The following is a 25,731-nucleotide window of genomic DNA, read 5'->3' on the forward strand; positions in this document are numbered from 1 at the left end:
GCATCTGCACAAAACAATAAGTTTCAAACATATAGTAACGTAATAAAAGTTGCTAATAATTGTAAATAAAAATAAATTATTTTACATGGACATATTTATTCATTGAAATTCTCAATTTTTAAAATATTCTCTCAATTTTTGATCAATTGCTTTTAGAATTAGAAAATTTTCGAACAAATATGTGCATAGGAATGGGTCAGTATTCAATCAAATCCTAATCACCCATTTTCGTACATTTATTATTCTCTATTTATAGATGAATATCTCCTTTTATTCGATAACAAATACTCTCTACAATTTTTATTCGTTATTACTACGGCTTAGGAATTCAGTTTATCGAATTTCTTACAACTAACTGCAAGTCGACAATTCAAATTCGCATTTTATAATTAAGCAACGATATTGCCCCTGTATAAAAACGTTGGTCGAAAGGAAACGCTACGAACAAATTAAAAAAATATCAAAGCATTGTTTATTAGCTCTACGAGTCATTCTTTCCAACAGAAATTAATAAAAAACATGTCTTTCACGTCGATTTAAGAATTTTTCAAGGCTCGATATTGGAGCATGAAACTTTTTAGCGATCCCTATAAACGAAATGATCTTTTCATCATAGTTTGTATTCCTTTGTTGTCACACTTTAATTCCGGGTTATGAAATATAAAAATTCCATTACCTTTCCCATCGCGAAAGAAAGCTGAGCTGCTCGGTGGATGGTTGGACTTTACAGAGCGGTGTTAAAAACTAAAACAACGTAATAATTTTTAGTTTTACGAGGGAAATCGATCCCCCCGAAACGTTTCGACTCGGAGAGTTAATAAAAAGAATTCGATTAGTCTCCGTTGTGCCTTGGGACGTTGAAGTACGTGTTTTCACATTTTCTGTTTCGAATTATGTGCACGTTGCTATCAGCCGTACAGGAAATTGAGATCGCGGGACGATCTCGATGAGCAAGACTGTGGATCGTAATTCGCGAGACGTTGCTCGTTTTTAGGCAAAGTGACCCTGTCGTTGGACGATTGCCAAGATATTTTTAAGAAAAAGTCATCGTGTTTGTTACCAGTTTGCAGCAGCATTACGTTTGGTCGCGAAATATCGCTGCAGGGAACGTTCGACCTATACTAGACGCGATCTTCCTCCTCCAGAAGCCTCACCACCTCTGTAAACGAAATTATACTGAAATCAGGTTAATTAGATTCTACACAACAATTAAACGAGTATTTTTAGGGGAATTCTTGTGTGAGGATTACTATTATACACGAAGAGTTTTAATAGTAGAAATAACGATAATTATAGTGTGTGGAAAGGATAGATAGGTGAAGAAATGCATGATGTAATAGAAGTAAGTTTTCACTTGTTTTCTTAAGAAAAATTATGGAGTTTCAAATATTTAGTGGAGTAAGTTTTTTACAAGTTTTGTTGGAAATTACGAATAATTTCGACCACTTTGGTAGTTCTAGTGTTTTTGTTTGTGTATTGTTATGATATGCAAACGCATTTTGAAACGAAATGCATCGAATCGTTCATATTGCATATGCAAAACTAGAATAGTGGGGTATTGTTTTGCTGGCGTGTTCTTTTTTCTAGGTCAGCTAATATCGGTGATATAGATGACTTTATTACGTTATATATTGTTTCGATTATTAAAAGCTACCTTTTCCAATTTGGATTTGAATCTTTTTTTTTGAAGGAAAAATAGGACATCTGGAACATCGATTTATTTTTATTTCGTGTAACGATTTAGTTTTATGGGGGAAATTAATTCTCAGATGCAGAATAATGAATTAGATAAATATTAACAACTAAATTTCTCTTGTAAAATATTTGAATACTCGAAAATCAAAAATGATTATTAAATTTTCGTTATAAATAGGACATCTATAAGATCGATTTATTTTTATTTCGTGTAACGATTTAGTTTTATGGGGGAAATGAATTCTCAGATGCAGAATAATGAATTAGATAAATATTAACAACTAAATTTCTCTAGTAAAATATTTGAATACTCGAAAATCAAAAATGATTATTAAATTTTCGTTATAAATGGATCATCTATAAGATCGATTTATTTTTATTTCGTGTAACGATTTAGTTTTATGGGGGAAATGAATTCTCAGATGCAGAATAATGAATTAGATAAATATTAACAACTAAATTTCTCTTGTAAAATATTTGAATACTCGAAAATCAAAAATGATTATTAAATTTTTGTTATAAATGGATCATCTGGAACATCGATTTATTTTTATTTCGTGTAACGATTTAGTTTTATGGGGAAAATGAATTCTCGGATGCAGAATAATGAATTAGATAAATATTAACAACTAAATTTCTCTTGTAAAATATTTGAATACTCGAAAATCAAAAATGATTATTAAATTTTCGTTATAAATGGATCATCTATAACATCGATTTATTTTTATTTCGTGTTACGATTTGCTTTTATAGTAAAAGTGAATCCTTAAAGGAAATGTAAAATAATAGGGTCAGTTGGCCTAATATGTAATACGTTCCTAATTTGAATTATTGTAATTGACCCCTGCAATTGAAAATAATTTTTCGAGAACGATTTGAAATTTTTTAATTTTGTCAAAAAATTTCACACTTCTCGAATTTTTTTTCTAGGAAATGAGTAGGATTTCGGGAATATGTTTCTTCACCAAAAATGATTCTTTTTTGCCCCTGCAACTAGATATAATTTTTTTAGAATGATTTGAAATTTTTTTTTTCGTCAAAAAATTTAGGCAGCTACCCCCTGTCGATTTTTCTTAGAAACTCGTTTTTCATTTTTAGTAATTTTATTTGACGCTATACAGGAAAGTTGTGTAATACTTTTTTATAGGTACTCATGAGCTCTACTTCAGAAAAAAGTTTCAATCCAATCTATTCATTATTGTAGGAGTTATGGTTGTTTCAAAATTGGACCATTTCTAAGTGGTTTTTCTCATTTTTCGGGGTGAAGAATCAACTTTTCGAATATTGTCAGAATTTCTACATATTCTCCACTAAAATACGCGTTGTTTGCTTTTTTGAAAATGGAAATCCTTCAATCCGTTCAGGAGTTATGATGTTTTAAAGATTCACATGAAATTTCAGTGAAACATATCGACGGTATGGTCAGACATTATATTTTCGGAAAAGAATTTTTTTCTCGAAAATGCGTAGGAATTCGTGGGTATGTGTAATGACAAAAAATGATTGTAATCGACTCGTGCAACCGAAAATAATTTTTCCAGAACGATTTGAAATTTTTTAATTTAATTGTTAATAAATTTTTAATGAAGCCTCAATCAACAAATTGCTATTCTTGATTTTCGTCTTATTTTATTAAAATTTTTCCCAGGGTTGGTCGAACACTCTGTATATGAGCCCAATATGGAAAGTGAGAAAATGAGAAATAAAACAGTATAAAAACACAAAAATATTTACAGGCTTCTTTAGCAAGAAATAAAGTATGAAAAAAAAATACTACAAAAATATTTAAATATCTTATTAGTAAAAATTATCCAGAATCAAAGAATAAAATGAGAAATAAAACGATATAAAAATATTTAGAAAGTGAGGATCTCAGTAAAAAAAAAATAAACATTTCCTAATCATTATATTTTTAAATTTACCTGTCAAAGAAGCATAAAATTTACTATAAATTCCTAATATTTAAGTATGAGCACTATGAGCCTACTATAGAAAGTCAGAACCTCAGTAGAAAAAAAGTAAACATTTCCTAAACATTTCCTAATTATTATATTCTAAATTTTACCTGTCAAAGAAGCATAAAATTTACTATACATTCCTAATATTTAAGTATGAGCACTATGAGCCTACTATGAAATGTCAGAGCCTCAGTAAAAAAAAGTAAACATTCCCTAAACATTCCCTAATTATTATATTCTAAATTTTACCTGTCAAAGAAGCATAAAATTTACTATAAATTCCTAATATTTAAATATGAGCACTATGAGCCTACTATAGAATGTCACAACCTCAGCAAAAAAAGGTAATCATTCCCTAAACCATTTTCAAATTTTAAATTTTAAATTTAATTTGAAGTTTCAATAAAAGTTCCACGAATGAAACACTATAAAAATATCGTCTCATATTAGAAGAACTGGCCCTCAGACAAATAGATAGAAAAATTGAGCAAACCCTAATTATTATATTCTAAATTTTACCTGTCAAAGAAGCATAATATTTCCTAAAAATTCATAATATCTAAATATGAGCACTGTGAGCCTAATATGAAATGTCAGAACCTCAGTAAAAAGAGTAAACACTCTCTAAACATTCCCTAATTATTATATTCTAAATTTTACCTGTCAACAAAGCATAAAATTTACTATAAACTCTTAATATTTAAATATGAGCACTATGAGCCTAATATGAAATGTCAAATCCTCAGTAAAAAAAAGTAAACACTTTCTAAACAATCCCTAATTATTATATTCTAAATTTTACCTATCAGAAGAGCATAAAATTTCCTATAAATTCCTAATATTTAAGTATGAGCACTATGAGCCTACTATGAAATGTCAGAACCTCAGTAAAAAAAAGTAAACACTCTCTAAACATTTCCTAATTATTATATTCTAAATTTTACCTGTCAAAGAAGCATAAAATTTACTATAAATTCCTAATATTTAAGTATGAGCACTATGAGCCTATTATGAAATGTCAGAACCTCAGTAAAAAAAAAGGTAAACATTCCCTAATTATTATATTCTAAATTTTACCTGTCAAAGAAGCATAGAATATCCTATAAACTCCTAATCTCTAAATATGAGCACTATGAGCCTACTATAGAATGTCACAACCTCAATAAAAAAAGGTAAACATTCCCTAAACCATTTTCAAATTTAAAATTTTAAATTTAATTTGAAGTTTTAATAAAAGTCCCACAAATGAAACACTATAAAAATATCGTCTCATATTAGGAGAACTGACCCTCAGACAAATAGTTAGAAAAATTGAGTTTAAGTACCGGATCTGGCGACGAGGGAAGCTTTGCCAAGGTAAACCGTGGACTCGTTCCCGCTCAGTTCGCTGTTGTTCGCACCCTGCATCGCGTTCCTCGTGGACGTCATGGCCACGTCGCTGTTCCTGCACCCGACTCTGTAATTTGTTTCTCGTTTTGCCACGTAAATTTCACGCAAGGTCGCGATTCGAACGTACCTCCAACAACGATGGCAGCCAAAGAGGCCGAGGAACGCCTGACGAAACTTTCTGTTCATGAAGCAGTAGGTGATGGGGTTGCAGCAACTGGAGACGTAGGCTAGCAGCTGCACGAGGATGATCCCTGTGCTCCCGACCACGGAATACACCAACTTCGGGGCGAAAAGGTACCACGTATTGATCACGTGCAGCGGCGCCCAGCAGATGAAAAACTCGAGCACGATCACGAACAACATTCTGATCACCTGAAATCAACGCGACGCGATCAACGTACTTAATTGTTCTCGACTGACTAGGCCAATGCTGGAGAGACCGCAAGAAGGGATCCATCCCTACCAATCGTACGCAGGTAGGAGACCTGTGGTCTCTGCTACGTGATTTTAATATGGTCTCTTTGATAATAGTTTACGGTAGTGTTTCGTGAAATGAACACTTTTACACGCCATGTATAGATGACTTTGTTACTATAGAGGTAAGATAATCGAATCTCGAGTCGAAATGACGAGAATTTTAGAGTGTATTTTACGATTTTGTGAATTTTTTTGTAGTTTAATTTTATTCTGGTTCATTTTGAAAAGCTAGGTAATAGTGAAAATTGCAAAATGAAATTTTGTAAGAAACTTTGAAATTAAATATAGTTATAATTAAAATAAATAAAATATAAATTTAATATTGCTATGACTTGGTTACTATAGAGCTAAAATAATCGAATCTCGAGTTGAATTGTTGAGAAAATAGGATTCGAGAATTTTGGAGTGTATTTTACGATTTTGTACATTTTTTTGTACTTTAATTTTATTCTGGTTTATTTTGAGAAGTTAGGTAATAGTGAAAATTGCAAAATGAAATTTTTTAAGGAACTTTGAAATTAAATATAATTAATAAAACAAATATAAAATATAAAATATAAAATATAAATTTAATATTGCTATGACTTGGTTACTATAGAGCTAAAATAATCGAATTTCGAGTCAAAATGTTGAGAAAATGGAATTCGAGAATTTTGGAATACATTTTACGATTTTGTGAATTTTTTTGTAGTTTAATTTTATTCTGGTTCATTTTGAAAAGTTAGGTACTGGTGAAAATTGCAAAGTGAAATTTTTCAAGAAACTTTGAAATTAAATATAATTATAATTAAAATAAATTTAATATTGCTATGACTTGGTTATTATAGAGCTAAAATAATCGAATCTCGAGTCGAAATGACGAGAATTTTAGAGTGTATTTTACGATTTTGTGAATTTTTTTGTAGTTTAATTTTATTCTAGTTTATTTTGAGAAGTAATGGTGAAAATTGCAAAGTGAAATTTTTTAAGGAACATTGAAATTAAATATAGTTATAATTAAAATAAATAAAATGTAAATTTAATATTGCTATGACTTGGTTACTATAGAGCTAAAATAATCGAATTTCGAGTCGAAATGTTGAGAAAATGGAATTCGAGAATTTTGGAATATATTTTACGATTTTGTGAATTTTTTTGTAGTTTAATTTTATTCTGGTTTATTTTGAGAAGTAATGGTGAAAATTGCAAAATGAAATTTTTTAAGAAACTTTGAAATTAAATATAGTTATAATTAAAATAAATTTAATATTGCTATGACTTTGTTACTATAGAGCTAAAATAATCGAATTTCGAGTCGAAATGTTAAGAAAATGGGATTCGAGAATTTTGGAGTATATTTTACGATTTCGTAAATTTTTTTGTAGTTTAATTTTATTCTGGTTTATGTGTTTTGAGAATTGTGTAATAGTGAAAATTGCAAAATGAAATTTTTCTAGAAACTTTGAAATTAAATATAGTTATAATTAAAATAAATAAAATATGATTAATAAAACAAATATAAATTTAATATTGCTATGACTTGGTTACTATAGAGCTAAAGTAATCGAATCTCGCGTCGAAATGTCGAGAATTTTAGAATGTATTTTACGATTTTGTGAATTTTTTTGTAGTTTAATTTTATTCTAGTTCATTTTGAAAAGTTAGGTAATAGTGAAAATTGCAAACTGAAATTTTTTAAGAAACTTTGAAATTAAATATAATTATAATTAAAATAAATAAAATATAAATTTAATATTGCTATGACTTGGTTACTATAGAGCTAAAATAATCGAATTTCGAGTCGAAATGTCGAGAAAATGGAATTCGAGAATTTTGGAGTATATTTTACGATTTCGTAAATTTTTTTGTACTTTAATTTTATTCTGATTTATGTGTTTTGAGAATTGTGTAATAGTGAAAATTGCAAAATGAAATTTTTTAAGGAACTTTGAAATTAAATATAGTTATAATTAAAATAAATTTAATATTGCTATGACTTGGTTATTATAGAGCTAAAATAATCGAATCTCGAGTCGAAATGTCGAGAATTTTAGAGTTTTTTTTATTACGATTTTGTGAATTTTTTTGTAGTTTAATTTTATTCTAGTTTATTTTGAGAAGTAATGGTGAAAATTGCAAAGTGAAATTTTTTAAGGAACTTTGAAATTAAATATAGTTATAATTAAAATAAATTTAATATTGCTATGACTTGGTTACTATAGAACTAAAATAATCGAATTTCGAGTCGAAATGTTGAGAAAATGGGATTCGAGAATTTTGAAGTGTATTTTACGATTTTCTACATTTTTTTGTACTTTAATTTTATTCTGGTTTATTTTGAGAAGTAATGGTGAAAATTGCAAAGTGAAATTTTTTAAGGAACTTTGAAATTAAATATAGTTATAATTAAAATAAATAAAATATAATTAATAAAACAAATATAAAATATAAAATATAAAGAATATCGAGTCGAAATGTTGAGAAAATGGGTTTCGAGAATTTTGGAATATATTTTACGATTTTGTGAATTTTTTTGTACTTTAATTTTATTCTGCTTTATTTTGAGAAGTAATGGTGAAAATTGCAAAGTGAAATTTTTTAAGAAACTTTGAAATTAGTAAACAAATTAATAAACGTCATTCGAAAGAATAAATGTAATTGAAGTCTGTGAAAAATTTTGTATGGAATTAAAAAATGTTAGAAGAAAGATTAGATATGTTTTGGGGTGTGTGAAAAATATTTAAACGAGTTAATAAATATCGTAGTAGGGAAATTCGTGTGTCGTGAATAATAGATAATATTTTTGTGGAACTTTTCAACGCGTGGATACCTTTTTTTTAGCTTCGATGCTTTTGCCAACGTAATTACTGCGTATCGCGTGTTGCCTGCCAAATGGACATTCTTGTTGATCCTCGCTAATATCCTTCGAATCCTTGGCCGAGTAATTACTCCCGTTGGACCGAATCTGTATTCGCGATTCATGGGGGAAATCCGATCTTTGACATTTCCCGGAGAGAATCCTGGAGAGCCTTGTTCGCTGGACGCGTACCTTGTTAGAAAAAACATGACGGTACATCGTTAAATCGAAAAGTTGACGCCATATCAAACCAGTCGAAAACCAGAAAAAGATTTCGACGAAGAAAAATATTGCACGAGAATGTTAACATCCACTGATAACACCAGAATTATTAATAGATGTTTTGGATTATAAGAAATTAAATAATTCTGCAAAATCTATGTGACTTATATTTTAATTTCAATTTACATTTTAATTTATGTTTGTATTTACATTTTAATTTATGTTTGTATTTTAATTTTAATTTATGTTTGTATTATAATTTTAATTTATATTTTAATTTCAATCTCCTTCGAAGAATTCATGTAATATTAACAAAAACTGCAAAACAGAATTTTTCACGATACTTTGAAATTAAATATAATTATGACTGATAACGTCTATGCAATATTGCAATACTTTGGTTGGAAAAATGTACGTCTACATTGAAGTATCTTTGTAATTTAACTGGAAACTAATTTAATAAACACAGGATTAATAGTACTTTAAAATTATTTCTGTAGAATCTACGTAATTTTTTATGTATTTTAATAACATTCTATTTTACGTGTTTGAAAAACTTGTATATTGGAAAAAATTTCGAAATATTCTTCATTCTTCAGAATTGAACAAATGTAATTATAACTGAGTAATATCTACGCAGTAATAATGAAATCCTTTGGTTGGAAAAATACATGTTCCTTTGATAATTGTAATAAAGTTTAATCATTCTCCCTCGATAATATAATATTAAAAATTGCACACCACGTGTTAAGACTCATTTATTTGCAATATATTTATTTGTAGAAATAATATTAATAATTTTTTATCGATCGATACGGAATTATTAATATTTCAGTGTAAGTATTCTTAGGTTTAATAATGCATAGGAATGTTTTTTACGCAACAAAGAGCTTGCAAGTTCGAAGGCAATGTTAATAAAGATGAAATTCCCGTGCTTAAGACTGCAAGGAAAAGTTTAGTAAGGAAAGAACAGAGCTTTTGGCAACAGAAATATAATAGACGGTAAACTGGTGAAACAAAGTTTTGATTGTTTTGGGGGAAACTATGTCGAAAAACAGCAAGTTTCGACCGGAAAGTTTCATCAAACTACGGTATATTCTTTGAGGATGATTTTCAAATGGATTTTATAATCTACTTTTTTGTTGCTACTTTCGAACATCTATGTATGGTTAAACTTTGTCAATTTTTCTTAGAGATTAAATGATCGTATTAAAGTTATCAGTTTCACTAATTTTTAGCTCCACAGTTTATGAGTTCTGACTCATTCATGGAAATGGAATGAAATTTATTGAATTGAAATGAAAACTATTGATTTGAAATAAAATCTATTGATTTGAAATGGAATCTATTGATTTGAAATGAAATCTATTAATTTGAAATGAAATCTATTGATTTGAAATGAAATCTATTGATTTGAAATGAAATCTATTGATTTAAAATAAAATGAAATCTATTGTTTTAAAATGGAATGAAATCTATTGATTTGGAATGGAATGAAATCTATTGATTTCAAATGGAATGAAATCTATTGATTTGAAATAAAATGAAATCTATTGATTTGGAATGGAATGAAATCTATTGATTTCAAATGGAATGAAATCTATTGATTTGAAATAAAATGAAATCTATTGATTTGGAATGGAATGAAATCTATTGATTTCAAATGGAATGAAATCTATTGATTTGAAATAAAATGAAATCTATTGATTTGGAATGGAATGAAATCTATTGATTTCAAATGGAATGAAATCTATTGATTTGAAATGAAAACTATTGATTTGAAATGAAAAGAAATCTATAGATTTAAAATGGAATAAAATCCATCGATTTGAAATGAAAACTATTGATTTGAAATAAAATCTATTGATTTGAAATGAAATCTATTGATTTGAAATGAAATCTATTAATTTGAAATGAAATCTATTGATTTGAAATGAAATCTATTGATTTAAAATAAAATGAAATCTATTGTTTTAAAATGGAATGAAATCTATTGATTTGAAATAAAATGAAATCTATTGATTTGGAATGGAATGAAATCTATTGATTTGGAATGGAATGAAATCTATTGATTTGAAATGAAAACTATTGATTTGAAATGAAAAGAAATCTATAGATTTAAAATGGAATAAAATCCATCGATTTGAAATGAAAACTATTGATTTGAAATAAAATCTATTGATTTGAAATGAAATCTATTAATTTGAAATGAAATCTATTGATTTGAAATGAAATCTATTGATTTGAAATGAATTCTATTAATTTGAAATGAAATTATTGATTTGAAATGAAATGAAATCTATTGATTTGAAATGAAATAAAATCTGTCGATTTGAAATGAAGACTATTGATTTAAAATGGAATGAAATCTATTGATTTGAAATGAAAACTATTGATTTGAAATGAAAAGAAATCTATAGATTTAAAATGGAATAAAATCCATCGATTTGAAATGAAAACTATTGATTTGAAATAAAATCTATTGATTTGAAATGGAATCTATTGATTTGAAATGAATTCTATTAATTTGAAATGAAATTATTGATTTGAAATGAAATGAAATCTATTGATTTGAAATGAAATAAAATCTATCGATTTGAAATAAAAACTATTGATTTGAAATAAAATCTATTGATTTGAAATGAAAAGAAATCTATTGATATGAGAACAAATATCATCGTTTTTTGTTTATTTGATATTGTTTTACAGACTGTCGAGAATACGTGTGATATATTTGTATAGAAAATATTGTTATTAATTTAATCGTAAATAGCCACTGTACTCTGTGTACCCATTTTTAATCACAGGTAATAAAGACCAAGCATCGATCAATTATATTTCACACTTAATTTACAAAGGGTTTTAGATTCATATTCATGCTATTCATTCGAATGAATAATTGAGGAAACAACGTAAAGCGTCGTATTCAAAGTAAGAAAAGAAAACGATGCACTAGTTGACATTAAACAACACTTTGATTACACTTATTCATTGTCTTCATATTCTACAAATTAACTAGATTTCAGTGACGAACCATTTATAATTATAAAATCAAGTTTCTAAATTTCTGTGTGTTCTTTTTAAATTGAATAATTTATCAAAATTACTAAAATACCTCGATCCTTTTCTAATATCAATTTTTATTCAACTAATATTTCAATCTTTCTGATCATTCTTTTTAAATTAAATGATTTATCTAACAATACTAAAATACTTCGATACTTTTTCTAAATACTTTTTCGATACGATTTCTAATCAATAGATTTAATAATAATATTTCAAACTTTCTAATTATTCTTTTTAAATTAAATGATTTGTCCAACAATACTAAAATACTTCGATACTTTTTCTAAATACTTTTTCGATACGATTTCTAATCAATAGATTTAATAATAATATTTCAAATTATCTAATTATTCTTTTTAAATTAAATGATTTGTCCAACAATTCTAAAATACTTCGATATTTTTCTAATATTTCAAACTTTCTAATTATTCTTTTTAAATTAGATAATTTATCCAACAATACTAAAATACTTCGATACTTTTCTAATATTTCAAACTTTCTAATTATTCTTTTTAAATTAGATAATTGATCAAAAATACTAAAATACTTCGATACTTTTCTAACTAATACTTCAAACTTTCTAATTATTCTTTTTAAATTAAATGGTTTATCAAAAATACTAAAATACTTCGATACTTTTCTAATTAATATTTCAAACTTTCTAATTATTCTTTTTAAATTAGATAATTTATCTAACAATACTAAAATACTTCGATACTTTTCTAACTAATATTTCAAACTTTCTAATTATTCTTTTTAAATTAGGTAATTTATCTAACAATACTAAAATACTTCGATACTTTTCTAATATTTCAAACTTTCTAATTATTCTTTTTAAATTAGATAATTTATCCAACAATACTAAAACACCTCGACCCTTTTCTAATATAAATTCATATTTAACTAACATCTTAAGCCATCGTTTTGAGAATGGGTGCTCAATTTTTCTAGTAAATATATAAAATTGAAGTACAACGAGGCACAGACTCGAAAACTAATATTTCAAGTCCATCATCTTGAGATATTCGATTTTTCTTGTTTTAAAAAATAAAGAGGAATATTAAAAATGTAATAACTTAGTTAATTGCCAGGTGTCTTTAATTTTTACTAGGAAAATGGCTATTCAGAAACTCTTGCACTCAATATACTGTATGTATATCAGTTTCCAACCACAGTCTCTCATCCTGTCATCCCACGCGTTTAGCCAGTATCTGTTGGCCTATTGATTGATGACTCTGGCTAGTGGTTCCTAGACGAAAGGCACCTCACTTTTTCCTATTCCCTCCCCCCTTTCTGCGGTTGCACTCATGTTACATACCGTGAAACCAGCCTTAACAAACATTGCCAAACGCCAAGGTCTGTTTTTCAAAACTTAGCTACTCCACAAGATGCAAAAACAGTTCGAGAGATAATTAAAATTACTTTATTGATCAGCTAAAAACGTTAGTAAAATCTAAAATAATTCATCTGAAAGTTCCAATCGATTCTAATATTCTGGGACCGCAGAATAAATCTCGACTACTTCGAGAAAGTAATTTCCCTGTAATCTGGTTCCACGGCGAGCAATCCTTTCCGCCTTTCAAGGGATCGAGTGATGCTACTCTGCAACGCTAAAGCCACTCTGGGTCTTTATACTGCGCGAACTTTGTTGCTTCTGTCTTTATGTTTCAGCCTGGAACTTTATGGAGCTTCAGTATCGAACGGAGCCCTGAGGTGTGCAAATATAATATTCCCAGTCAACCTTACGGGGTCACTTCTGACCAGTTATAGTAGTTAAAAGGTTCAGATTGGAATGAAAAATTATATCTCGAGTCACTCATTTTGGGGGGCACTTTTGACCCATTGTATACGTTAGTCGTGAGGGTGAGATCAAAATAAAAAATTATGATAGTTTGAATCACTGTTCTGGGTCACTTTTGACCCCTTATACACGTAGTTAGAAGGTTGTGATAGCAACGAAAAATTATAATATTTCTAGTCAGAATTTTGGGTCACTTTCGACCTACTTGCTATATTCAATTAAAAGGTTGCAATCGAAATGAAAAATTATGATACTTTGAGTCACTCTTGTGGGTCACTTTTGACCCGAGTCTTACGTGCGATTAACAGGTTCCAATCAAACTGGAAAATTATAATATTTTGGGTCACTTTTGACCCCTTGTACACGTAGTTAGAAGGTTGTGATAGCAACGAAAAATTATAATATTTCTAGTCAGAATTTTGGGTCACTTTCGACCTACTTGCTATATTCAATTAAAAGGTTGCAATCGAAATGAAAAATTATGATACTTTGAGTCACTCTTGTGGGTCACTTTTGACCCGAGTCTTACGTGCGATTAACAGGTTCCAATCAAACTGGAAAATTATAATATTTTGGGTCACTTTTGACCCCTTGTACACGTAGTTAGAAGGTTGTGATAGCAACGAAAAATTATAATATTTCTAGTCAGAATTTTGGGTCACTTTCGACCCACTTGCAATATTCAATTAAAAGGTTGCAATTAAACTGAAAAATTATGATACTTCGAGTCACTCTTTTGGGTCACTTTCGACCCCTTACATACACAATTAGAAGATTGCAATCAAAATAAAAAATTATAATGTTTAAAGTCAATCTATTGGGTCACTTTTGACCCACTTCCTATATTCAATTAAAAGTTTTCAAACAAAATAAAAAATTGATACTTCGAGTCACTCTTTTAGGTCACTTTTGACCCGTTGCATACACAATTAGAAGATTGCAATCAAAATAAAAAATTATAATATTTCTAGTCAGACTTTTGGGTCACTTTCGACCCACTTCCTATATTCAATTAAAAGGTTGCAATCAAAATAAAAAATTGATACTTCGAGTCACTCTTTTGGGTCACTTTTGACCCGTTACATAGACAATTAGAAGATTGCAATCAAAATAAAAAATTATAATACTTCTAGTCACTCTATTGGGTCACTTTCGACCCACTTCCTATATTCAATTAAAAAGTTGCAATCAAAATAAAAAATTATGATACTTCGAGTCACTCTTTTGGGTCACTTTCGACCCCTTACATACACAATTAGAAGATTGCAATCAAAATAAAAAATTATGATACTTTGAGTCACTCTTTTGGGTCACTTTCGACCCCTTACATACACAATTAGAAGATTGCAATCAAAATAAAAAATTATAATGTTTCAAGTCACTCTATTGGGTCACTTTCGACCCTTTACATACACAATTAGAAGATTGTAATCAAAATAAAAAATTATAATATTTCAAGTCACTCTATTGGGTCACTTTTGACCCGTTACATACACAATTAGAAGATTCCAATCAAAATGAAAAATTATAATACTTCTAGTCACTCTATTGGGTCACTTTCGACCCACTTCCTATATTTAATTAAAAGGTTGCAATCAAAATAAAAAATTGATACTTCGAGTCACTCTTTTGGGTCACTTTCGACCCCTTACATACACAATTAGAAGATTGCAATCAAAATAAAAAATTATAATGTTTCAAGTCACTCTATTGGGTCACTTTTGACCCGTTATATACACAATTAGAAGATTGCAATCAAAATAAAAAATTATAATGTTTCAAGACACTCTATTGGGTCACTTTTGACCCGTTACATACATAATTAGAAGATTGCAATCATAATAAAAAAATTATAATGTTTCTAGTCACACTCTTGGGTCACTTTCGACCCACTTCCTATATTCAATTAAAAGGTTGCAAACAAAATAAAAAATTGATACTTTGAGTGACTCTTTTGGGTCACTTTTGACCCGTTACATACACAATTAGAAGATTGCAATCAAAATAAAAAAATTATAATGTTTCTAGTCACTCTTTTGGGTCACTTTTGACCCGTTACATACACAATTAGAAGATTCCAATCAAAATAAAAAATTATAATACTTCTAGTCACTCTGTTGGGTCACTTTCGACCCATTATAATCGTAGTCAGAGCATTGCAAACGAAATAAAAAATTATCAAGCAGATGAGCAATGCTAAGAATTTAATTTTAACAGTTTTGGTTCGATAAACGATTAAAAATGGCCATTCCTCTTACGAGAAAATCTGTTCCATTTTCTCGGTGATTTCACTTTCTCACCCTGGATGGCATCTCCTGCTGATCGCCTTGCAAGTATCCATGCGCGTTGGAAAATCCTTGCTTTAATCTCGAGGATGCACCGCAATCGTTTAGGACAACCGTCCTACCGGATCCTCCATCATTCTTCTCGTACGACGAATTCCTCAGAATTCCGCTGCATTCGGTCCTTTCGACTGTAATGCGGATTTGTAACTTGTTACTGTCAGATTTGCACTGACAACGCTGCCAAAGCTCGTGTTGCATAGTCTGAATTATCAGTGGGGAAACATATGCACCAAATACGCCCACGGGTGTTTGGGCAAATGGTTCCAAACCGGAACAAATTTACATTTCCGTTCGCTGTCGACCCTCTGTAAACTACACGGTTGATTTTACGATCTTTTTTAAGATATACCGTACAGCGGGCAAACAAATAAACTATCACTGTGTTTGCACGTGTCTGTGTATGTTTGCAATCGAACAACGGAGTTTGAAAAAATTCGTGTCACTCTGAGCGACTTCTAAATCGTGACAAAAATTCAAATGTTACTGGTATTAGGTACTAATGTTAGAACAAATTAATTGGCACAGTCTTTGAATATGTTTATACATGTTGTACTTAAAAACTAGAATTCTTTTAAATTTATACAACTCTGAGTGGCTTTAAAATCGTTTAAAAAATTCAGATGTGAGTGATATTAGTTGCTAATATTAGAACAAATTAATTATCACAGTCTTTGAACATGTCTGTACATGTTGAACTTAAAGACTAGAATTTTTTAAAATTCATACAACTCTGAGTGGCTTTAAAATCGTTTAATAAATTCTGATATGACTGATATTAAGTACTAATATTAGAACAAATTAATTGTCACAGTGTTTGAACATGTCTGTACATGTTGTACTTAAAGACTAGAATCTTTTAAAATTTATACAACTCTGAGTGACTTTAAAATCGTTTAAAAAATTCAGATATGACTGATATTAGTTACTAATATTAGAACAAATAAATTATCATAGTGTTTGAACATGTTTATACATGTTATACTCAAAAACTAGAATTTTTAAAAATTTATACAACTCTGAATGACTGTAAAATCTTGTAAAACATTCAGATATGACTGATATTAGTTACTAATATTAGAACAAATAAATTATAACAGTGTTTGAACATGTTTATACATGTTATACTCAGAAACTAGAATTTTAAAGAATTCATACGACTCTGAATGACTTTGAAATATTGTAAAAAATTCAGATATGACTGATATTAGTTACTAATGTTAGAACAAATAAATTATCACAGTGTTTGAACATGTCTGTACATGTTGTACTTAAAGACTAGAATTTTTTAAAATTCATACAACTCTGAGTGGCTTTAAAATCGTTTAATAAATTCTGATATGACTGATATTAGGTACTAATATTAGAACAAATTAATTGTCACAGTGTTTCAACATGTTTGTACATGTTTTACTCAGAAACTAGAATTTTAAAGAAGTCATACAACTCTGAATGACTTTGAAATATTGTAAAACATTCAGATATGACTGATATTAGTTACTAATATTAGAACAAATTAATTATCACAGTGTTTGAACACGTTTGCACATGTTATACTCAGAAACTAGAATTTTTAAGAATTCATACGACTCTGAATGACTGTAAAATCTTGTAAAACATTCAGATATGACTGATATTAGTTACTAATATTAGAACAAATTAATTATCACAGTGTTTCAACATGTGTGTACATGTTTTACTCAGAAACTAGAATTTTAAAGAATTCATACAACTCTGAATGACTTCGAAATATTGTAAAAAATTCAGATATGACTGATATTAGTTACTAATGTTAGAACAAATTAATTATCACAGTGTTTGAACACGTTTGCACATGTTGTACTCAGAAACTAGAATTTTAAAGAATTCATACGACTCTGAATGACTGTAAAATCTTGTAAAACATTCAGATATGACTGATATTAGTTACTAATATTAGAACAAATAAATTATCACAGTGTTTGAACACGTTTGCACATGTTGTATTCACAGACTAGTATTTTAAAGAATTTATACAACTCTGAATGACTTTAAAATCGTTTAAAAAATTCAGGTATGACTGATATTAGTTACTAATATTAGAACAAATTAATTGTCACAGTGTTTGAACACGTTTGCACATGTTGTATTCACAGACTAGTATTTTAAAAAATTCATACAACTCTGAATGACTTTAGAAACCTACAAAAAATTTCTCGACAGGATGTATAATAATATTAATCGTGTAATAAATGTTTTTAAATCGTTTGAAACTTACGACGTCGTTGACAGTTGGACGATTGGCGCATTTCTTGTCGCAATCCGCGCCAAAGTTCCGCCGCGATTAACGAATAAGCCAGGCTCATTACTATCAAAGGAACCAGAAGCAACATTCCGTCTAAGAAGAGGTTGTAAGCTCTTTCTGTACCGACACCTGGCCACTCTTCTCGACACTTGTGTCTACCTGAAGCAAAACACCAAACTGTCATTAAAATGATCTTAAAATTTATTTACTCCAATTTTATATAAATCAATTTCAATTTTACATAAAACTTACTACGTTTCAGTAATTAAATAGAATACTTTAATGACGTTCCAGCAACGTCCAATTTGTAACACTGCAACTTTTAATGTTTCGTGAAAATATTTAAAAAACAGTCTCTTTTATTTCTTTTAATTCGAACTATAGACACTCAAATCGAAGATAAAATTTCTCCCACTGTGTGTTGATTATTGCGAAAAACGATAAAAGTAGTGCAATCAAATATTTAAATCCACTAAATCTGCAGGGTGAGACAAAAACTCTGCTTGAAATTATTACTATTATTATAAATTACTAATATTGTATAAACATGTTGTACAATAGAAAAGGGAACAATCTAATTTTTTTAAACGTTAACCTACAATGTTTTGTATAATAATTTGTTAAATTTGTTTAAATAACTGCTCCATTGAAAATACAAAACGATGAGATTTAAAATGATGAAAATTGATTATGAAATATTTTCTATATATTTTTTCTTTTGCTCTAGAGATATTTCAGAGTTTTCGTTTGACCTTGCGTGTACCAAAAGGAGGCTGATGCATCGAAAGCTGTCAAATCAAATATTCATATCCGCGGGATAATATTTTCCTGCTCCATTTGGCTGCAATCTAGAAATATTAAAAGCCAATAAAAGAAATAATCCTAGATTTGCCCGAGGGCGCATGCAGGTCACCGACGATGTTCGATGAGCAAAATTGAACCGCCGTTTTTATATCTCTCGTAGCGTAAACAAAATTTTAATAGCATCTGCGAACATATATACATCGTGTGAAAATAAAACTTTTCGATTTCGTAAACTGACAATAAATAGAAACAAAAATTATACAATTAAAATTAAAATATTAAATTCCAATATTTCTAATCTCGATATAATTATATTATACAATTATATTATATCGAGATTAGAAATATTGGAATTTAATATTTTGAAATTTTAAATGAACCGTGGATTTTTTTGTTTCATTGGTTTTGCATATAAATTCGATTCTTATAAATGGAACGCAAATATTTATGCATTTATGGGAAATTTAAATTTTTGGAAAACTATGGAAACCATTTAATATGCAAAAATATAAAAAAATGCTTCGAGTCAGGAATTATTATATTTAAGGGTTGATCTCTAAAAATCTGTTATTAAAATATGAATTTTCAATTGAGAAGTCTAGCAATAAATAATTTCAGGCTTATTTTTGAAAATAGTAATGTTTTCTTTGAATTTGAATAATTTTTACAGGAATTAAATATTCTTATTTCTTTCGAAATTTATTTCCTTTTTATTATTACGTATTTATTTTTTAATAATAGGAAAGATAAGAATTGTTAAATACAATCCTTTCTTCGAGACTTCTTCCAGTAGATTTTAACCCCCGACGTATTTAAGCTTTGCCTGACATTTTACTCGAGTTCTAAATAATCATCCATCGAAAGGAAGCAGCTTACGTTCCAACCTATTTTCAATATATCAAACGCTTGACATATTTACCAGCATATATTGCGTGGACGTTCAATTTCAACAGTACAATAAGTAGCAGGTATCTAAAATTAATAGATGCAAGCAAGCACGTCGAATCGACGACAAAACACGGATTAGAGAAACAAGAAATACGGAGGAGAATATAAAATGTAAAATAAATATAAAATAAGTGAAATTGCACGCCTCATAACTCGAGTCGCTCTTTTGGGTCACTCTTGACCCATCGTAAATGCAGTCACTAGGTTCAGATCAAAATGAAAAATTATAATAACTCCTGTCATTATTCTGGGTCACTTTTGACCCGTTTATTATACACAATTAGAAGGTTGTAATTAGAATGTAATATTATAATATTTCAAGCTACTCTTTTGGGTCACCTTTGACCCATCATAAATGCAAACACAAGATTGAGATCAAAATGAAAAATTATAATAATTCCAGTCACTATTCCGGGTCACTTTTGACCCATCATAAATGCAGTCACTAGGTTCAGATCAAAATGAAAAATTATAATAATTCCAGTCATTATTCCGGGTCACTTTTGACCCGGTTCTAATACATAATTAGAAGGTTGCAATCAAAATGAAATATTACAATATTTCGAGTCACTTTTTTGGGGTCACTTCTGACCCATCGTAAATGCAGTCACAAGATTGAGATCAAAATGAAAAATTATAATAATTCCAGTCATTATTCCGGGTCACTTTAGACCCGTTTCTTATACACAATTGGAAGGTTGCAATCAAAATAGAAAATTATACTTCAAGTTACTCTTTTGGGTCACCTTTGACCCATCATAAATGCAGTCACTAGGTTCAGATCAAAATGAAAAATTATAATAATTCCAGTCATTATTCTGGGTCACTTTAGACCCGGTTTTTATACACAATTGGAAGGTTGCAAACAAAATAGAAAATTATATTTCAAATTACTCTTTTGGGTCACCTTTGACCCATTATAAAGGCAGTTACAAGATTCAGATCAAAATCAAAAATTATATTTCACTATTCTGGGTCACTTTTGACCCGGTTCTAATACATAATTAGAAGGTTGCAATCAAAATGGAAAATTATAATATTTCAAGTTACTCTTTTGGGTCACTTTTGACCCGGTTCTAATACACAATTAGAAGGTTGCAATCAAAATGAAAAATTATAATAATTCCAGTCATTATTCTGGGTCACTTTAGACCCGGTTTTTAAACACAATTAGAAGGTTGCAATCAAAATAGAAAATTACAATATTTCAAGTTACTCTTTTGGGTCACCTTTGACCCATTATAAATGCAGTCACAAGGTTCAGATCAAAATGAAAAATGATATTTCATTATTCTGGGTCACTTTAGACCCGGTTTTTACACACAATTAGAAGGTTGCAATCAAAATGAAATATTACAATATTTCGAGTCACTTTTTTGGGGTCACTTCTGACCCATCGTAAATGCAGTCACAAGATTGAGATCAAAATGAAAAATTATAATAATTCCAGTCATTATTCTGGGTCACTTTTGACCCGGTTCTAATACACAATTAGAAGGTTGCAAACCAAATAGAAAATTATATTTCAAATTACTCTTTTGGGTCACCTTTGACCCATTATAAATGCAGTCACAAGATTCAGATCAAAATCAAAAATTATATTTCACTATTCTGGGTCACTTTTGACCCGATTCTTACACACAATTAGAAGGTTGCAAACAAAATAGAAAATTATATTTCAAATTACTCTTTTGGGTCACTTTTGACCCGGTTCTAATACACAATTAAAAGGTTGCAATCAAAATGAAAAATTATAATAATTCCAGTCATTATTCTGGGTCACTTTAGACCCGATTCTAATACACAATTAGAAGGTTGCAAACAAAATAGAAAATTATATTTCAAATTACTCTTTTGGGTCACCTTTGACCCATCATAAATGCAATCACAAGATTGAAATCAAAATGAAAAGTTATATTTCGAGTCATTATTTTGCAAGTTTCAAAGAAAAGGTATTTAAAATCAATATATGCAAGCACATCGAATGAAAACGTATTAGAGAACACAAGGAATACGAAGGAGAATGTAAACTAAATGTGAAATAATTAAATTTGCACAATTTTTACCTCCACCTATACTTTGAAGCCGTGAAACTACAAGGATTGGCGCGTTCCACGTGAGACTCGTGGTCCAAACCACGGCGATCATTTTGTAAGCATGAAACTGGGTTTGCCACCGTCTTGACTTTAGTGGTCTACAAATGGCGAAGTAACGCTCCAGAGAAATAGCCACGAGAGTCCATACACCGACAGACACGGACACAGCTGGACAAACGAAAGAAATAGTTAATGGAAAATCTCATTAATATCTTCCTTATATAGAATTATTCGTTATTGTCATCGTAATGGTGGGGCTCGAGAGTGCTGTGAATAATTATTTAAATTTCTCAGAATAATTAATGACAAATGACCTTATAATTCCATCTTAAATATTTTCAAACTTCGAAGTTTAATTAATACCATTTATTAATAATTTTCTTTCCCATAACATGTTTACATTTCCAATTTGATTTCTCCTGCCATCTTGAATCATTTTAAAATATCTTCTCTTTTAATATTCTGTGTGATTACTTTGCAAAAGTAAATTTGACATAAATAATTCCCTAACAAAAGATGTATTTCAAGGAAGGTTGGGTACTTGATAAATAATCTATAATTTACTTTTTAATTAAACTTCGAAGCTTTGTCAGACCGTTTTGATTTCCAATTTAATTTCTTCCAGCATATTTTTTAAAATATCTGATGTCTTTTATTTAACATTTTATATAATTAATTATCCTTCAAATTCGTCATAAATAATTCTGGATGCTCTCTTATGATCGTTGTGTTAATAAATTTCCTAACAAAAGATGCATTTTAAGAAAGATTGATTACTTGATAAATAATCTATAATTTACTTTTTAATTCAATTCTGAAGTTTGCTTTGTCATATGTTTTGGTTTCCAATTTAATTTCTTCCAGCATTTAAACTATTTTTTAAAATATCTGAAGCCTTTTATTCGACATTTTATATAATTAATTATCCTTCAAATTCGTCATAAATAATTCTGGATGCTCTCTTATGATCGTTGTGTTAATAAATTTCCTAACAAAAGATGCATTTCAAGAAAGGTTGGGTACTTAATAAATAATCTATAATTTACTTTTTAATTCAATTGTGAAGTTTGCTTTGTCATATGTTTTGGTTTCCAATTTAATTTCTTCCAGCATCTAAACTATTTTTTAAAATATCTGAAGCCTTTTATTCGACATTTTATATAATTAATTATCCTTCAAATTCGTCATAAATAATTCTGGATGCTCTCTTATGATCGTTGTGTTAATAAATTTCCTAACAAAAGATGCATTTCAAGAAAGGTTGAGTACTTGATAAATAATCTATAATTTATTTTTTAATTAAACTTCGAAGCTTTGTCATATGTTTTAGTTTCCAATTTAATTTCTTCCAGCATCTTGAATATTTTTAAAATATCCTTTTATTTAACATTTTATATAATTAATTATTCTTCAAATTCGTCATAAATAATTTTTGGTGTTCCCTTATGATCGTTGTGTTAATCCAACTTTGAGAAAGCGTAAAGTTACTGAAACGAGCGTAACTGTTAGTACATTTAGCCTTTGAATCGAATCGCGGATAAATCTTAGGGATCTGTCTGTACGTGCTGAGTCCTGTGGGAAGTACTTTCATGTAGACCTTTTTGGAGCTCGAGAGATTCGCGCTTCATTGCACCGTAGCTTTATGCTCTCGATCGTAAATGCCAAACGAAAGAATGGCGGATTCTCTTCCTCTTAAAATTAACTGCACCCCCAAGGAAACGAAGATTTCACCAATTTAAAAAATGTCTGATAGCAAGCACAGACTGATGATTCAAACTTTCTCATACAAAATGCTATTATTATCAAACACTCTCAACTGTTTCTGTGAATTCATTTTTTCAAATTGAAATCTCGAAATGATTCAAACTTTCTTATACAAAATGCAATTATTATCAAAACACTCTCAACTGTTTCTGTGAATTTGTTTTTTAAAATTGAAATTTAGAAATGATTTTAATTTTTTTATAGAAAATACAATTATTATCTCAACTGTTTCTGTGAATTTATTTCTTAAAATTGAAATTTAGAAATGATTCAAACTTTCTTATACAAAATGCAATTATTATCAAACACTCGAGTCAACTATTTCTGTGAATCTATTTTTTAAAATTGAAATTTAGAAATGATTCAAACTTTCTAATACAAAATGCAATTATCATCAAAACACTCTCAACTGTTTCTGTGAATTCATTTTTTCAAATTGAAATCTCGAAATGATTCAAACTTTCTAATATAAAATGCAATTATTATCAAAACACTCTCAACTGTTTCTGTGAATTTATTTTTTAAAATTTAAATTTAGAAATGATTTTAATTTTCTTATACAAAATGCAATTATTATCAAACACTTTCAACTGTTTCTGTGAATTTATTTCTTAAAATTGAAATTTAGAAATGATTTTAATTTTCTTATACAAAATGCAGTTATTATCAAACACTCGAGTCAACTGTTTCTGTGAATTTATTTTTTAAAATTGAAATTTAGAAATGATTTTAATTTTTTTATAGAAAATACAATTATTATCAAACACTCGAGTCAACTGTTTCTGTGAATTTATTTTTTAAAATTGAAATTTCGAAATGATTTTAATTTTCTTATACAAAATGCAATTATCATCAAACACTCTCAACTGTTTCTGTGAATTTATTTTTTAAAATTGAAATTTCGAAATGATTTTAATTTTTTTATAGAAAATGCAATTATCACCAAACACTCTCAACTGTTTCTGTGAATTTATTTTTTAAAATTGAAATTTAGAAATGATTTTAATTTTCTTATACAAAATGCAGTTATTATCGAACACTCGTGTCAACTGTTTCTGTGAATTTATTTCTTAAAATTGAAATTTAGAAATGATTCAAACTTTCTAATATAAAATGCAATTATTATCAAAACACTCTCAACTGTTTCTGTGAATTTATTTTTTAAAATTGAAATTTCGAAATGATTTTAATTTTCTAATACAAAATGCAATTATCATCAAAACACTCGTGTCAACTATTTCTGTGAATTTATTTCTTAAAATTGAAATTTAGAAATGATTCAAACTTTCTAATACAAAATGCAATTATCATCAAAACACTCGTGTCAACTGTTTCTGTGAATTTATTTTTTCAAATTGAAATTTCGAAATGATTTTAATTTTCATATAGAATTAATTTTGTAAATAACTTTTACATCTTTGCAAATTGAATAAAAATAAAACCTAGTATTAGTTCGTGATTAATTATTCTAAGATCATGAGAATTAATTTTATAAATAACTTTTATACCACTGCAAATTGAATAAAAATAGAACCTACTATAAGATCGTGACAATAATTTTGTTATTTATGTGAGAATAAGAATTTGTCATAAATAATTCTGTATTATATTTCCTATAAAATATTCTAAGCCACTAAAATTAATTTTACACCTCCAAAAATTAAATAAAAATAAAACCTACTATCAGATGGTGACAATAATTTTGTTATTTGAGTGGGAATAAAAATTTGACATAAATAATTCTGTTTAATATTTCCTATAAAATATTCTAAGCAATTGAAATTAATTTTACACCCCCACAAATTAAATAAAAATAAAACCTACTATCAGATGGTGACAATAATTTTGTTATTTATGTGAGAATAAGAATTTAACATAAATAATTTTGTTTGACATATTTTAAGCCACTGAAATTAATTTTACATTTCCACAAATTAAATAAGAATAAAACCTAGTATCAGATCGTGACAATAATTTTGTTATTTATGTGAGAATAAAAATTTGACATAAATAATTCTGTATTATATTTCCTATAAAATATTCTAAGCC

General features: G+C 28.4%; 1 protein-coding gene across 3 annotated transcripts in view; it reads right to left on the bottom strand.

The window, feature by feature from the left end:
- Positions 1–215: 215 nt before the first annotated feature.
- The window catches only part of LOC143349297 (cholecystokinin receptor type A), a 62,281-nt gene continuing 36,765 nt past the window's right edge, over positions 216–25,731 (bottom strand). For 2 of the 3 annotated variants that reach the window (XM_076780430.1, XM_076780431.1), the window contains exons 5-10: positions 21,889–22,086; positions 18,044–18,229; positions 15,745–15,917; positions 8,329–8,547; positions 4,979–5,414; positions 216–1,159 (exon numbers count right to left, since the gene is read on the bottom strand). In XM_076780430.1, coding sequence (XP_076636545.1) covers positions 1,122–1,159; positions 4,979–5,414; positions 8,329–8,547; positions 15,745–15,917; positions 18,044–18,229; positions 21,889–22,086 — 1,250 coding nt within the window. In that variant the 3' untranslated portion in view covers positions 216–1,121. The remainder of the gene's footprint in view (positions 1,160–4,978; positions 5,415–8,328; positions 8,548–15,744; positions 15,918–18,043; positions 18,230–21,888; positions 22,087–25,731) is intronic. The other variant, XM_076780432.1, reaches the window with a different exon arrangement.

The sequence above is a fragment of the Colletes latitarsis genome, chromosome 13, assembly GCF_051014445.1.
Source record: "Colletes latitarsis isolate SP2378_abdomen chromosome 13, iyColLati1, whole genome shotgun sequence".
Taxonomy (NCBI): Eukaryota; Metazoa; Arthropoda; class Insecta; order Hymenoptera; family Colletidae; genus Colletes; species Colletes latitarsis.